This window comes from Poeciliopsis prolifica, unplaced genomic scaffold (genome assembly GCF_027474105.1).
Source record: "Poeciliopsis prolifica strain line A6 unplaced genomic scaffold, Auburn_PproV2 SCAFFOLD063, whole genome shotgun sequence".
In the NCBI taxonomy this organism is placed as follows: Eukaryota; Metazoa; Chordata; class Actinopteri; order Cyprinodontiformes; family Poeciliidae; genus Poeciliopsis; species Poeciliopsis prolifica.
The window spans coordinates 539,182-555,439 of NW_026562438.1; the positions used below are offsets into that span (position 1 = coordinate 539,182).

A 16,258-nucleotide genomic window follows, 5' to 3' on the forward strand; every position below is an offset into this window, starting at 1 on the left:
CCGGGGTCGGTGAGAGGCGGGAGCCTGACCCGGTCCACTCAGAGCAGTCCCTGGGGTGAGTCTGGAGAAACAGACATGTCCTCCCTGCCTGGGAGGCTCTGATACGATATCTGAGGTTTAGTTTCGATCCAATTCAGAGAAACAGCTGAACTGGAACGTTTCCTCTTCTAACTGCAGACATAAATATTTATTGAATAACTAAATATTCAGTTCAGCTCAGGTTAATTAGCTCACAAACTGGTCAAAAATGTAAAACAACGTTAATCTGTTCAGTCTGGAGAACAGCCAATAGAAAATCAATAAAGAAACTGATCAAATCAACAGATTCACAACCAGACATGCAAAACTAACAGCAACAAACTTTCTTTCAAATGTCTAAGAAAATACAATTATGAATTCCAAACATAATCTAAAATATAAAGCAGTTTGTCACTCAGAGCACAAAGCATAGAATTAGATTGGATAGATCTGGATGGACACATCGGCACTGACACCCGATCTAGAAATTAGATCAGAACCGATACAGATATCGAATCGGTGCGTTAATCAATTTGTTGTTTGTTCACAGGCAGCACGTTGTCTCTGGGCTCCTCCGGGTCTCTGTCCCGGTCCCAGGTGTCCCTGAGCTCCTCGTCCAAGTCTGTGGACATCCTGGCTGTTCTGACCCACATTCTGGGACAGTCGGTACCGAGGAATGGCAGAACCGGAGAGTTTGTGTGCGGCAAATGTGTTTCCGCTTTGGAGCGAGTGTTCAAGTTCGACACGGTGATCGCCCGGGTCCGGGTTCTTTCTTCTGAGCGTCTTCAGAAGCTGACCCAGGAGCGGGACAGGATCAGGCAGTGGGTCCGGCAGAACTACCGGCAGAGACACCCGCAGGAGCTCCGGAACCGGAGCAGCGCCAGCGAGGAGGACAGCGAGGCGGAGAAGGAGGGCTATCGGGAGATGCTGCAGGACAACATGGCTCTGTCGGAGTTCGAGTGCTGGTCCGAGAAGTGGGACACATGTCCGTACTTCATCAGAACCGGGAAGCGGTGCCGGAAGGGCAAAGGCTGTGAAGGCTGCGACTCTTTACGGGTTTCTGATTCAGACTACGAGTCGGTCTGCGGGGTTCCTCGCCACATGCCCTTCTCCCCGCTGGAGCTGACCCGGGACAAGTCCCGGAGCATGCCGCTCCACTGGACGCCGCGCCCAGGTCCGGTCCGCCGTCCCTGACCGGGTCCAGCCTCTCGCTGGGCGCCTTCCACACAGAGTCCGTCCATTCGCTGGACACTCTGGACGGAAACGACCCGTTCTGCTCCCGGGCGACCGACCGGTTAGCTTTGTGATAACAGAGCTGAGGAGCATCCAGGGGAAGTCGCTCAGCTCGCCGTCTGGCAGTAAGATCCCAGTGCTGGGCCGGAAGGGCGGGAAAAGCCCCGGGCCGGCGACACCCAGGGTCAGCCGGGTTCTGGACTTCGGGGATCTGGAGGGCGGAGACGTGCTGACGGAGCTGAGGGACGAGTACGTGCCACTGCACCGTCAGGTGAGGCTCCATCCGGGTTCTGCAGAACCACTGGTTTCTTTTTAGCAGTAGATTAGCGCTTTAGAATCTGTAAAACTGGATTTAGGGGAAGCAAAGATCAGCTGAAGTGTTCCTGCCACCGGCAGCTAACATTATGTTAATTTCTAAAAAAAACAACTTTTATCATTTTTGATAAAATACCTATTACAGAAAATGTTATTTTTAAAGAACAAGCATGTTATTTGTGTTTTCTGTGTAAAATAAAGACAATAAATGTCTTTATTTTACACAGAAAAAAAAGAGAAATGTATCCAAAATTATACTACTGATACTTTAATGTCATTAGTTATTATATCAATATTTAAAAACATTAGTTACTTTATCATTTTAACCAAACGATAAATGAAACCTTTGTGATTCCAGAACAAACACAGCCGGCTTCAGAGTGCGGCCAGGCACCTCCGAGCCCAACTGGACCAGGCCGGGACCCGGATCAGAACCCTGGAGGCCGAGCTGAGACGAGCCGGACCGGAGCAGGTCAACGGATCGGAGGACCTGGGCTTGGTAAGAACTGACCTCCAACAAAATGATCCGAGATTAGCAGAGATTAGTTATCCTGATCCTGCAGATCTGAAGAAACCCAGAAGAGATCAGTGATCAATAAACTGATTGACTCAACTCACTCAGGTTTTAAATTCAATCTTTGAAGCAAAATTCACTGTTTGTTGTAGAAAACCTGTTTAAATAAAATGTTCATCCAGTCAGATTATAATCTGTTCACAAAACATTAAAACTTCATTCGGCAGAAAACAGAGAAAAAGTCAAAATAGTTGAAGCAACAGATCTGTTTCAGAAAGGCTGAGGAAACGCTGCTAAATTCATGCAAACATGACTGAGGAGCAGTATGACCTTTGACCTTTCACAGTGATCCTAAATGTTTTACGGCCTTCCTCACGTCTCACCTCCACCTGTCAGCAGTTCTCCAGAAACTTCCCCCTGCATGTTTGCAGAGCCTGTGACAGTGGGCTGCAGTTAAAGCCAATATCTCTGGATGTTTCTGTGATGTCAGCGACTCGCAGTGATGTCAGCGACTCGGGCTTCGCTGCACAGCTCATCACAAAGTAAATGCCTCTTTCAGGTGATTTCAGCAGATTAAACATCGCGGCTCTAATTATAGATCCGCGTCCCGCCCTGGTATGTCAGCAGCTCCGAACCTTTGGATTCGGCTGGACAAGCAGGTTTATGGGAGTCAGCCCGCAAACGGCCTCATAAAGCAATCAGTGGGCTGTGACAGCAGTGCAGCGAGCGCAGGGTAGGGCAGCGCAGGGCGTGTCATCAGAGCTGCAGGTGCACACGCAGGCCGGCGCTGTGAGGAATCCACCCGGACCGGAGCAGTGGCCCCGGGGCACCTCAGCTGATCAGAACCGGATCAGTCAGAGCGACGAGCCGCTGCAGGTTCAGAGCAGCAGGGAAGCTGCTTTCATAACCGAAAATATCATTTCATTGTGGGAATGAGGCTTTAAACAGCTGCTGAGTTTTCCTTCAGGATGAGTCGGAACGCCAAGCCGTCACTGAGCCTCGACTTTATCGAAACCATCAAAAGTCTGAGGAGGGAAAACGTTTCCGGTTTAGATTCAGATTCAAGGCAAATTTAAAATATGAAAGTTGATGGGAGATTGTTTCAGCAATCAGCCATCAAATGTGTTTTTATATATTATTTTAGCCATAATTAACTTAAAAAACGTAAGTCTTAAATTTATGCATCTAAAATGAAGACTTTTAAAATGTCTTAATTTCATAAAGTATAGAAGTTGGCCTTTGGTCTGTTAACATTGGGTCTTGAATTGGTCGCGCTGTTTGAGGCTTCGTGTCGGGCCTCATCATGCTGCAGGAAGTGATCCGCCATGTTCCAGGAAGTGACCGGCCATGTTGCAGGAAGTGATCGCCATGTTGCAGGAAGTGATCCGCCATGTTGCAGGAAGTGATCCGCCATGTTGCAGGAAGTGATCCGCCATGTTGCAGGAAGTGATCCGCCATGTTGCAGGAAGTGACCGCCATGTTGCAGGAAGTGATCCGCCATGTTGCAGGAAGTGATCCGCCATGTTGCAGGAAGTGATCCGCCATGTTGCAGGAAGTGACCGGGCCATGTTGCAGGAAGTGACCACCATGTTGCAGGAAGTGACCGCCATGCTGCAGGAAGTGATCCACCATGTTGCAGGAAGTGATCCCATGCTGCAGGAAGTGACCGCCATGTTGCAGGAAGTGACCGGCCATGTTGCAGGAAGTGACCGGCCATGTTGCAGGAAGTGATCCCCCATGTTGCAGGAAGTGATCCGCCATGCTGCAGGAAGTGATCCGCCATGTTGCAGGAAGTGACTGGCCATGTTGCAGGAAGTGACCGGCCATGTTGCAGGAAGTGACCGGCCATGCTGCAGGAAGTGACCGGCCATGCTGCAGGAAGTGACCTGACGAAGTATGCCTTTGTTTCAGCAGCAGGATTCCTGAAACTTTGATTTATCGGGTTTTTAGGTCGTTACATGAATTAAATTGTCACTAAAATGTCTTAAATTTGAGTTTCTGAAAGCTGCAGAATCCAAATTTATCCATACAACAGCCTCCACATTAGAAACGATCAGTATTTAGATTGCAAGTTTCATTCTTTGTTCTTCACGGTGACTCCGTGGATCCTCTCTGGCTGCTGAGCCAGCGGTTCTGTGGATCATTCTGAAGGTTTGTTTTGACCCGGTTCTGATCCCAGATGTCCATGTTTTACTGCAGGTTGTTGATGATGATTTCCTGTTTTCCTTCTCTAATGTCAAATCATTCTTCTTCTCTCCCACAGCCGAGGCCCGGCGCCGGGGGTGCTGCTCTTGGCCCGCACCCTGCAGCAGCGACTGGTCCAGGTGTGTGAGACCGCCGGGTGGATCCAGTGGATCCAGTTGATCATTTGCTCCGCCTCACAGGCCACAGGAATGTTGTTTGCTGTGGAGCTGCGGGGGGCGGAGCTTCTGCTGCTGGGGGTTAATGATCCTCACTCTGTTTGACTTACTGTGGGCAGACCTATGACCTTTGACCTCTGTGTTCAGCTGGTTTTAGAGAGAATGACCAGCAGTTAAAGAAACGGAGAGTTAAGTTCCAGGAGTTTTCTGCTGACCGGTCCAGAGAAACCGGCCCACAGCATCACTCATCCTCCACTCTTCCAAGCAGCTGGATCAGCATGCACATCCACAGGGGTCTAGTTAAATCCTGCTGGGGTCGGATTCTGCTGCCAGAGTCCAAAGCAGCACCGGGAAACTGGATCAGAACCTGTTCGCCAGTCACTCCTTCAGCTCCCTGGTAGTCAGGCAACCAGGACCAGAACCAAAACCAGGACCAGGACCAGGACCAGAACCAGGACCAAAACCAGGACCAGGACCAGAACCAGGACCAAAACCAGGACCAAAACCAGGACCAGGACCAAAACCTGGACCAGGACCAGGACCAAAACCAGGACCAGAACCAAAACCAGGACCAGAACCAAAACCAGGACCAGGACCAAAACCAGGACCAAAACCAGGACCAAAACCAGGACCAGGACCAGAACCAGGACCAAAACCAGGACCAGGACCAGAACCAGGACCAAAACCAGGACCAGGACCAGGACCAGAACCAGGACCAAAACCAGGACCAGGACCAAAACCTGGACCAGGACCAGGACCTGGACCAGAACCAGAACCTGGACCAGAACCAGAACCTGGACCAGGACCAAAATACAGGACCAGAACCAGGACCAGGACCAAAACCAGGACCAGAACCAGGACCAAAACCAGGACCAGAACCAGAACCAAAACCAGAACCAAAACCAGAACCAAAACCAGGACCAAAACCAGGACCAAAACCAGGACCAGGACCAGAACATGGACCAGGACCAGATTCTGCTCCTCACATTACACTGAGATGTTCTCAAACTGCTGCTTCTTTTAATTTTTGCCTGAAAAGATTTTTTCCTTCCAGCAACTTTTGAACAAAGATGAATTGTTTTATTGATCTTTATTTAGTTTTCCTGCTGCTTCTGAGGTTGAAACTTTTCTTTTTCTCTGCTGAGTGATCCACTAACAGATTCGTGACCCGGACGTGTTTCTGTGTTTCTCCTCTCAGGAGTGTTTGGTTCTGATCCGAGGTCTGTGTGTGGAGAGCGGAACCGGCGCCGAACTGGGAACCCAGCTGACCGGGAAGCTGCTGGAGACGCTGAAGGAACTGCTGTCTGATAACAAGGTCAGAGTGGAGGTCATCTGATCGGCTCCTGACGCGCCGCAGGACCGAGTCGGTCTGCGGGTCGCCGTGACCTCCAGGCTGGAGGTCACACGGATCAGCTGACGGCCTTCAGGGCAACAGGATGGAGACGAGGCGTCTCTGCTGATCGTCCCGATGTTTCGCCCCCGTCTGTCCTGCAGGTTGCTCTGGAGACTCTGAGGTCTGAAGCCACCGAGGCGGAGAGGAGCCTGGCGGAGGAGGTGGAGGCGCTGAGACGAGCCGGACGGGACCGCGAGGCGGACCTGGACACGCTGAGGACGGTTCTGCAGAGCAGCCAGGACGTGGTCAACGTGAGGACAGACAGGCAGGCAGGCAGTCCTGGTCTGGGCCGAGCTGAGCGTTGTTCTGTCTGCAGGAGCTCCGGGCGTCTCTGGAGGACAGGGAGCGCCGGCTGGACGAGGCGGAGACGCAGAGGGAGCTGTGCAGACAGAGGGACGCTGCCGCCGCCGCCGTCCTGAAGGACAAGGATGCTCTGATCCGGAACCTCCAGCAGCGCCTGGAGCACCCGGTGAGCAGATCCGGTTCTGGTCCAAACCTCCGCCTCGGTTCTGGAGGTCTGTGTTCATCTCCATGGAGACGGGCCGAGGCATGTAGCGTCTGAGAGCGGAGCCTTGAGCACTCTCTGTTCAGCTGGTCTGGAGATGACCTCTGACCTTTCCCAGGAGCTGCAAAACCATACCAAGAATTGGAGTCTTGTTTTCAGTGCAAAATATTTTTGTCCTAAGTGCAGTTAGTCCAGCTGGTATCACGTTTCAGTGAATAATTCCTGAATATTGATGAAGATCTTCTGGTGAATAATCTGCTCCTGCTGGGCGTGGCTCTGCTCCTGCTGGGCGTGGCTCTGCTCCTGCTGGGCGTGGCTCTGCTCCTGGGCGTGGCTCTGCTCTTGCTGGGCGTGGCTCTGCTCCTCCTGGGCGTGGCTCTGCTCCTGGGCGTGGCTCTGCTCCTGGGCGTGGCTATGCTCCTGCTGGGCGTGGCTCTGCTCCTCCTGGGCGTGGCTCTGCTCCTGGGCGTGGCTCTGCTCCTGCTGGGCGTGGCTCTGCTCCTCCTGGGCGTGGCTCTGCTCCTCCTGGGCGTGGCTCTGCTCCTGCTGGGCGTGGCTCTGCTCCTGCTGGGCGTGGCTCTGCTCCTCATGGGCGTGGCTCTGCTCCTCCTGGGCGTGGCTCTGCTCTTGCTGGGCGTGGCTCCAGGCTCCAGCAGGAGCTGAAAGTTTCTCATCAGTTCGTTTTTATTTGAAATGTTTTAGATTTGCAGTAGAAACCAGACGGAGTTAATATTTTGTGTTTTTACAGTGCAGTATCATCGCTCTCAGCATCCGGTTCTTGTCAGAATCTGAACGGCTCGGTCCGATCTCTAAGAGCAACTGGGTTCTGCTGTTCTTCTGCACTGGTTGCAGTTCAAACCAGTAAAACCAGGAAACATTATTTTTCATCCTAAAACTTCTCATCTTCTCCTCTCTCTCTGATTGGTCAGCAGTCGACAGGAAGTGAAGAGCAGGCGGCAGCTCTGCTGAAAACTGCAGAGGAAAACAACGCCACCTTGTGGGAAGAGGTCACCAAACTGAGTGCAGCTGTGGAGGCGTCGCAGGATCTGCTGCAGGTTCAACATGATGAGGATCAAACGGTTCTAAAAATATTGAAACACGACAAACAGGCAGAAACTGCTCACACCTGAAGGCTTTATTAACCTAAATATTCTGCACTTTATGACTAGGAAGTGAATATTTTTACCACTAAATTCACTGCAAAAAAACAGAGAGTTTAAAAACCAGAAAATAGAGTTACATGGAGCTTAAATCATGAATAAGAAGCAATAAAATGTGTAATTGCAAAACTAGTTGCTTAAATCTGGGATGAAAACACTGATTATGATAAATCCACATTTTCCTGAACCTTTTCTTCAGGGGTGTTCAATATGTGGCCCGGGGCCCATTTGCCCTCGTTAGCACTGCTGGACGAAACCCGCTGGGTGTGAAAGGAACCGGGTCAGTCGGGCTCCACTGACCCGGACAGATCGTCCAGCTCCAAGCCACTAAAATAATCTGAAGTTTGTGATGAATAAGATTTTGAAAAGGAGCAATAAGGTAGATAAAATAAAAGCAAAGTCTGGTTATTTCTGAGATAATTTGGATGAAGCTGGATCATTTTGTAGTTTAATAGTGAAAACTTCTCCAGTTTAAATTCGGCTGAATGTTCAGCACCGTCTGGCTGCAGCCGGCGGCTCTGATCCCTCCATCTCTCCTTCAGGCTCAGCAGCAGAGCCACGCCCAGACGGTCGACTCCCTGACGGCTCGGCTCCGGGACGCCCAGCAGCAGCTGAGGCGGGCGGAGGAGCAGCAGAAGAAGATGGACAGAGAGCGGCGGACCAGCCTGGAGGACGGCGAGCGGCGGGAGCGCCTGCTGAGGGAGAGTCTCCAGAAGAGAGACCGGCTCATTGAGGTACAGAACATCTGCTTCTCCCTCTGGTGGCTCGGCTCTGAACTACACCGCATTCCTGACACGTTCATGTCCACCTCGCTGCAGCAAGCAGGACGGGACGGACCGCAGTCCGTCTCAGACCTTATCTGGAAATGAGACCATTGCACTCCAGAAGTGAAGAGGGCGCCATTTCCTTTATTTGCTTTTCCCCTTCATGTTGGCTGCAGCGAGGTCCTTTTCAACACAAAGTTATTTCAAAGGTTTTTAAATAACTTTTTAAAAAATTGTTTCCAAAACACCAAATTATCTTCCAAAGTGTTTGTATGACAGCACATTAAGTCATTGTAGTGAGAAAAAATGGATGGGTTAAATTACTGCCAAAAAACTCAAACTCAAAAAAATGTGTATGACAAAATATAGGAAAAAAAAACAACATGAACATTTCTGGGTTAGAAAGAGAAAAATTAGCTCGAAAAAAAATCATAACATTAATATTAATGTCAGAAATTTTGTAGAAAACGAATTGGGAAGTTCTGAGTTTCTAAATTTTCTGTCTTTTAAAACTCAGAGTCTCAGAAATTTTCTAGAAAAAAATAAATTTAAACTTTTAGATTTGAAAAATTTCCATATTTTTTCCAGAAGATATCTGAGACTAGTCTAAAAATTTTGGTGCAAATTTACTCCTTTTTTCGACAGAGGCCCAAATACAATGTCGTATGTCTGAAATGTAGAAAAGGAGAAATCTAGGAAAAGGTCAAAGGTTATTCAGGAAAACCTGAAGAACTGATGATTAATCTGGTTTTACAGGAAAACAGAAATAAGATCGGGATCCGGATCTGGATCTGGATTCAGTGTTCATACTGTTAAAACCAACTCTTCTGTTTCTGCTCTTCATGGCAGCAAATCCTGGTGGATGCAGAGGAGCGAGAGCGCCTCCTGCAGGATCTGCAGCAGAACTTGCAGAACAAGCGAGAGCCAATGACGGCCGTCAAGCACACGCTGTGACGCAGCAGCCGTTTGGACCAATCAGGATGGAGGAATCTGCTGCGTTTATACAGAATGAGCATTTCCACAGTTTGAGCTGAGCTCTGTGTGACTCAGATGATTAATACTTGAATTATTGAATGTTGATTGATTATTGAGTGATTCATTTTGAATGTTTTATTTCATGAGGTTGGAACGTTACTTAATGTGGGACAGGCGCAGGGTTATTTAAAGCTGCTTTAATGTTTCTATTTGTTTTAATCTGACAGTCAAATTTTAGCTGCTTTGATTTTTCTCATTTTTCTGTTTCCTCTGGATTATTCTGTTTCCAGTGTTGAAACACGTCACTGTTGATCTGGGATTCAAACTGGAAAATGGTTTTGTCTTTTTGGCTCAAGAGAATAAAAACCTCTGAACGGATGAGTTTGTTTGAGTTGTTTCTGTTTAGAGGAGCCGATCGAAGCCGTTGCATTTCCACCTTCATCTGGGTTTCGACCAAAGAACCAACCTGTTGTTTTATTTAAGAATCATCACTGGGCAACAATCTGATGCTTTGAAACGAAATGTTAAATATTCAAAATGGGGGGATTATAATAGTATAAAAATATAATAAGCTCTTTGCTGAGTCACAGTTTGCTCTCTTACAATGGACTGAGAGACTGCTATGATTTATTTTAACTTTATTTCGTTCAGAAACATCAAAACGACAAAAAGTTCACGATTTACATTTAAATGAAATCCAAGCTGAACATTTAATTACGATCTGTTGACTTATATTTGCAAAAAAATAACCAAGCATAAAGAAAAAAGTTTTTTTTACAAAACTATTGTACCTTTTTAAATAAGCAATTTATGAATAAACTTATTTAAAAATGGATCAGCATCAGAGAGTGAAGAGTTTTAATAAATTAGTGGACGAATAATTATTACTAATTATTATTGTCATTTGACACTTCACTAAGACTGAATATATCTATATAGATCTATATATATATATACTATATATATATATATATATACTATATATAGATATATATACCTATATATAGATATATATCTATATATAGATAGATATATATATCTATCTATATATAGATATATATATATAGATAAAAATCTATATATAGATAGATAGATATATCTATATATATATATAGCTATATATATATATATATATATATATATATATATATATATATATATATATATATATATACACATTTTTATTGTTTCTCTAAAGTTTTCTAAAACTATTAGTTCTTAGAAAATTTTACATTTTGAAATTTTGAAAACGTAAAAAAAATCTTCAGTCCTACATTATAAAAAAGAAATATAAAATTTTTCTGTTTCTCTAAATTATTCTAAAAATATTTAGGAATAGATTATGAATATAACATAGAACTACCAACATGAGTTTTATTAGCGGTTTAGATTGGGACAGTTACTTTGCAGTTGGTCAGATTTTACAAGTTTAGTTTTACCTGTTTGGACTGAAAAATTTCAAATCTGGCAACAGCTGCGAACTGCGCTGACGTCTGTCTGTTCATGTTATTTGTTTGAAATAAAGTAAAAAAAAAAAAGTTGCGAAAGGCGCCATTTTTGTTATTAATGAGCATGACGCGCATGCGCCATGCTGGATAAAATGTGACACAACGTCTACGTGAGTGTTTTAAAAAAACAGATTCGGCTGCAACCCGGCCGACACTAAACTGATATTTATGATCTTTGGGACCAGGACCTTTAAAAATGATATTTTCTGATCTCCCAACAGAAAATATTAAAGTAGTTTAAAACGTTTGTACCAAATGAAACCCAATAGATTGTATGGAGTCATTACTCACAGCGTTCGCTCCATCTGACCAGCAGGGGGCGACAGCAAATCACTTGTGTTGAGTCGTTAACTTTACAGCAGACCCTCATCCAGAGCATGCATGTAGCGACAGTGGAGAGGAAGAACTCCCTCTACCAGGAAGAAAGCTCCAGCAGAACCAGAACCGGGCCCAGTACCAGAGCCATCTGCCACGACCGACTGGAGCTGAGAGACGACAGAAGAGACTCAACAGGTCAGGAGAACTTTCCATGTTGGTGGAACTGAAAAGGAGCAGAACAGTTGGGGTGATGTCAGCCAATGTCCTCCTCCAGGAAGCAACCGCAGCCAATCAGAACGCAGGCCAGGTGTGGAATCTATAGAGAAAAAAATAACCCAGAAAACAAAGTTTAGTTTCTAAATTTTTAGTTAGAAAAGTTTTAGTTTCTAACTAAACAGAGAGCGCCACCTTCTGGCCTCTCTCCGGATCAGTTCAGGTCAGAGAAGGGAACTGTTTCTGGTTTCGTTTTCCCCTCTGTGGGCTGCCACCGTATCGCGGTGGAGGGGTTTGAGTGTCCCAGTGATCCGAGGAGCCGCCGGAGGCTTCACGCCTCCATTTGAGTCGGGTCTGCCAGGGAAAGCAGGTCCAAGGTGAGGGATCGGACCAAGAGCAGCCCAGAGATCACTTAGAAATACAAATACAGAATGTTCCTGTTGATGGGCGATATAGACAGGATTCCCACTTACAACCAGAGCTAAAAACAGATGTCAGAGTTTTTCCCAGTGCTTCATGAGCCTGGTGGCCGCCAGGCTTTGTTTTGCCCCCACCAGGCTATGGGTTATTGGAAATGTGGATTTTCTACACCAGTGACAGTAAAGACAGATTAAGCTGAAGGACAGGACAGCTCAGCAGAACCCTGAGACTGGACGGGTCTGGACAGAGCCGTGTCTCCGTCTGCAGGTCCAGAAGACAGCAGGGGGGAGGGTCAACTGAGCGTTGGTAAAAACATAAAGCAGCATTAAAGATTTTATATTTCCAGACCATGAGGTTCAATTATAACCCAGAAAATATTCTGAAACAAAATCCAAATATTTCAGAATTTATTGGTGTAAAAGCAAAAAATGTTGGAGGAAAATGAGAAAGTCAGATGAGACAATTCAGAATAATGATCTGAAAAAAAAAACTTAATATGGTCATTAAATGTGAATTTTCTATGACAAAGGAAGATATACCAATAAATGTCTAAATAAATGTGCACTGATGATACAAATAAATCAATAGATCCACAGAAAACACTGCAGAACCACCAGGTTCTGAAAAATCATGCAGTTGGAGGATCAGATGAGAACAGGTTGATTCATTATCCTCAGACTATTTATTTACTTATTAAACATTTAGTATTTTTTTTTCAGATTGCCTCTTATGAACCAAAAGCTGAATGATTTTTCAGTCAGTCAGCTTCAGTTTGAGGCTTCCAGTCATGAGACTGCAGGTCACTTGATTTCCTCCTCCACGACTCGACGTCCTTCATTAGCAGAAGAGTCCTGATTTAATTAGGCCGCCGTGTCTTTAAGGCTGCCTGCTAACGTAGATCTTCGTCACACAGAAAGTGACCGACCGAACCAGCTGATCTGAACCGGCTGCTTGTTTTAACGCTGAGCAGGACAATATTTCCTCTGCAGCTGCACAGATCAACCCAGGACACTAATGAAATCAGCAGCAGGTGGGGGTGGGGCTTCAGTGACTGAGAATCACAACATCAGTAGGAACCAGATGAGTCCAACGTTCAGAACCTGCAGAACAAGCTGAGCTGGTCCAGGTCCTGCAGCATGCAGACAGCTGGCAGCCTGTAGGAACCAAACCGCAGGAACTGGACCGGACCGAACTGGACCGGACCCCAGGCAACCGGACCGAACCCAGGCAACCGGACCGAACCCCAGGGAACCGGACCCCAGGGAACCGGACCAAACCCCAGGCAACCGGACCCCAGGCAACCGGACCGAACCCCAGGCAACCGGACCAAACCCCAGGGAACCGGACCGGACCCCAGGGAACCAGACTGATCAGAACTGCAGGAAACGTTCTCAGAAACCATCCATGATGCCCCACCTTCTGCTTCTCCTGTGCTTCCCTCCAGCTGTGGGTGAGAAAACCAGAAACCGGGTCTGTTTGTGTCCAGGCTCATAAAAATCTGCCAATATAACATAATTAGCATGAAGGATTTTATGATTAAAACAACTTGATCAAATCTCAGATTTTTAACCTGTCTGGTTGTTTCTCTTGTTTTTGTTCAGAACATAAAAACAAATGGGATCATTTAGATATAAAACAGGCATTTCTTACTGTTTCATCTTCCCTCAGGACTGAGCAACAACAAACAGATGGTTTATTATTTGCAGTGAGGTTATGCAGAGCGGTTCTGAGCAGTCAGCAGGATGTCAGTGTGGAGGTTATGCATTTATTTCTCATAAAGGAAATAAGATGCTTCAGCTGCAAACTGGAAAAGAATCAGATTATTGTTGCTTTATATGAAACCATGTTATATTAAAATCATGAACACTGCAGCCTGCTGTCCTCCAGTCTCCCTGTTCTGCTACACCTGTGTGTTTCCGGCCGTCTCTCCTCTGGACTGCATCCGGTTCCCGCTGAAGTGTCCGCCGGGGCAGCTGTGCCTGTCCAGCCGGGCCGTGGGGCAGAAAGGTGAGCTTCCCTCGGGCAGCTGGGTGGGTGAAAGCGAATCAAACCTGAGTTAATGGACTGGTGGTTCTGCAGGTGACCTGCGGGTGGTGCTGTACGAGAAGAGCTGTGTCCTGCCTGCGCTGTGCGGAGTCACCGGGGAAAAGTACGCTCTGGGTCTCAACTTCACCTTCATCAACGAATGCTGCAACACACACCTGTGCAACGCGGCCGGCCCCCAGACCGGGCCCCCCCGGGCCGGGGCCCCCCTCTGGACGGCCCTGCTGCTCCTGCTGGCTCTGGGCTCCGCTTGGTGAACGGCATCATGGAAACCATCCAGGGAGTGAATACTTCTGATTCCAGATACAGCAGGTTTCAGAGTTTTAAAGTGAAAGTAAAACTAATCTCTGAATTAAAATTCTTACTGCAGAAACTTCATAAATGATTCCAACCAAATGAACTTTTCAGATTAATGAGCAAAACAAGTCGAACTGGAGGGAAACAGAAATTCTCCTTGGAGCTGAAACTTTAAAACTCATCTGATGAAAGAACATCTTGTGCCTGAATGTGATTATATGATAAATGATTTAGCGACTGAGGCTGGATGAATGCTGGAACGTTACCATGATGTTCAAACGTCCAGAAAAGGTTTGGATCCAACATTCATGCAACAATTATGAGTTACTTTTTCTATTCTGAGTTTTGGATTAAATTCAAAATAACATGAAATAATCTCAGTAAAACCCATAAATAACAGTAAATCAAAGAGAATTTGTACATTTTAGTTGGACTTTGATAAATTCATGCAGAGTTCAGCACCAAACTGAACTTCTTACTGCAAATAAAATAGAAAATAAACTGCAGAAAAATATGGGACTCATTCAGTCAACAATATTTAGGTTTTTATTGCATTTTTGATCAAGTCTGAACTGTTTATAGGGGAAGAAAAAATGAGTTGAAACTGTTGTAATCTTTACCAAAATTGACAAACAGATAAAATCACACTCCACCAATATTAAAATGCATAAATAAATACATTTACTTAACAGGTTGTGTATTGTTTTTTGTTTAAAGTTCATATATTAAATAAACATAAACAGTGTTATTATGCAGTGAAGGAGTTTATCATTAATGTACTTTTACATAACAGATTTAACTGCTTACTTGGGAATAACATGGAAAAGAAATTTGTCATAAATTTTCTTCTGAATCTACAATGAAAGATAATCTCTAGTCTGGGTTGGATTATCGGTTTGCTGCAGTACCTCAGGCTGCCAGTGAGTGGCGCCACCAGCAGCGATTCCTCATTGGACTGCATAGCATCAGGGATCCCGGTCCCAGTGTTTCCAGTTTGACCAGTAAGAAACACACAAAGCAGAAATTTGGCAGCTTTGAATCAAGATGAATTACAAGATTATCATCTTAATAAACACATAAAAACCTAACAGAAACATTATCTGTGTTTCAGCGACTCAAGCTGCTGGTTGGAGCTTTTAGACTGAATATTGTGAGCAGGTCAAGTAAAACCAGTTCATTTCTAATCTGGTCCATTAATCTGTGGTTTTATTGTTTCAAAGGTTTTAAGCTTTTTCTAATGTTTGGACATAAAACTAAAATGGTGCAAATATTCCTGTTCAGATCACCAAACATTTAAATGATAATTTCTGCACAGAAAATGAGTTTAGACTCTGCATATTAAACCAGTGTTAATTGGTTTAATATGCAAAAACTCTTCAGAAGTAAAATGTATGGAGAAAACATACATTGATAGGTCATAACGTCTATCAATGTTTTCTTTTCTGGAGGAGGAAATCCAGTCGCTGAGCTTTAGACGCAAAAGTTGAAGTCCAGCAGTTCAGATCAAAACGTCTCTGCTTCACTTTCAGATGATCAATAATCAGCTGGTTTATTGATCATGCTGCATTCTGACCCTCCGAAGCCAAAAGGACCAATCAGGACCAATCGGTGCCGGTGGCTTGTGATTCCAGCAGGTGGGATTAAAACGGAGCTGAAGCCATGGGTTTTTTTACTGTGGGTTTGTGTATTTGTAGGAAGTTGGATACTCTCCCAGAAGTTCCTGAAGAAATCAAAAAATGTGCCTAAATTTGTTCTGACTCCAGTTTCCTTTAGGAAGTTTTCAGCTGAAAGACAAACTTTGTTTTTCTTCTCAAAGTTTTTAACGATCTAAACAAACTCAAGGTGGTTTTGGTGAACAGCAGACGGTTGTCCCTGATTGGTCTCTGTGGTTCTGGTCCAACTCTCATTTCCGGCAGTGGTTCTGTTTTGAGGTTGTTGGTTAATATTTTAATGGTCTTGTAAGAGGAGAGGAGCACAGGCAACATCACCAGTTTAAAGGAAGTCCTTTGATTTTTTCAGATGAAATCTGAAGTTTGTCCCTGAAAACCGAAGCTAATCATGCTAAAGGCTAAGATGCTAAACAGGGTTTGAAACATCAGCTGGATCATTTTGAATGTTGGTGGAATCCATCTTTCTGCAGAGCTGGGCGGCACCTGCTGCTCTCTGGCACACAGTGTGACGTCTCCTCTGCTTCAGGCTCCGTAAGTTAGGATAAATAAACG

General features: G+C 45.6%; 1 protein-coding gene across 1 annotated transcript; it reads left to right on the forward strand.

The window, feature by feature from the left end:
* The first annotated feature begins 391 nt into the window (after positions 1-391).
* On the forward strand, positions 392-9,615 carry si:ch73-95l15.5 (uncharacterized). The gene is made up of 10 exons (XM_055060964.1): positions 392-428; positions 569-1,192; positions 1,332-1,522; positions 1,925-2,065; positions 5,639-5,755; positions 5,935-6,084; positions 6,150-6,302; positions 7,268-7,393; positions 8,041-8,232; positions 9,112-9,615. Exons 1-10 carry the CDS (start codon positions 392-394, stop codon positions 9,214-9,216), a joined length of 1,836 nt encoding a protein of 611 aa, XP_054916939.1. The 3' UTR covers positions 9,217-9,615.
* Positions 9,616-16,258: the final 6,643 nt, after the last annotated feature.

Coding starts and splice junctions, on each gene's coding strand:
- si:ch73-95l15.5 (XM_055060964.1), top strand. CDS start 392: ATGAATTCCAAACATAATCTAAAATATAAAGCAGTTT. Junction 1,523..1,924: donor ACGTGCCACTGCACCGTCAG/GTGAGGCTCCAT, acceptor TTGTGATTCCAG/AACAAACACAGCCGGCTTCA. Junction 7,394..8,040: donor CGTCGCAGGATCTGCTGCAG/GTTCAACATGAT, acceptor TCTCTCCTTCAG/GCTCAGCAGCAGAGCCACGC.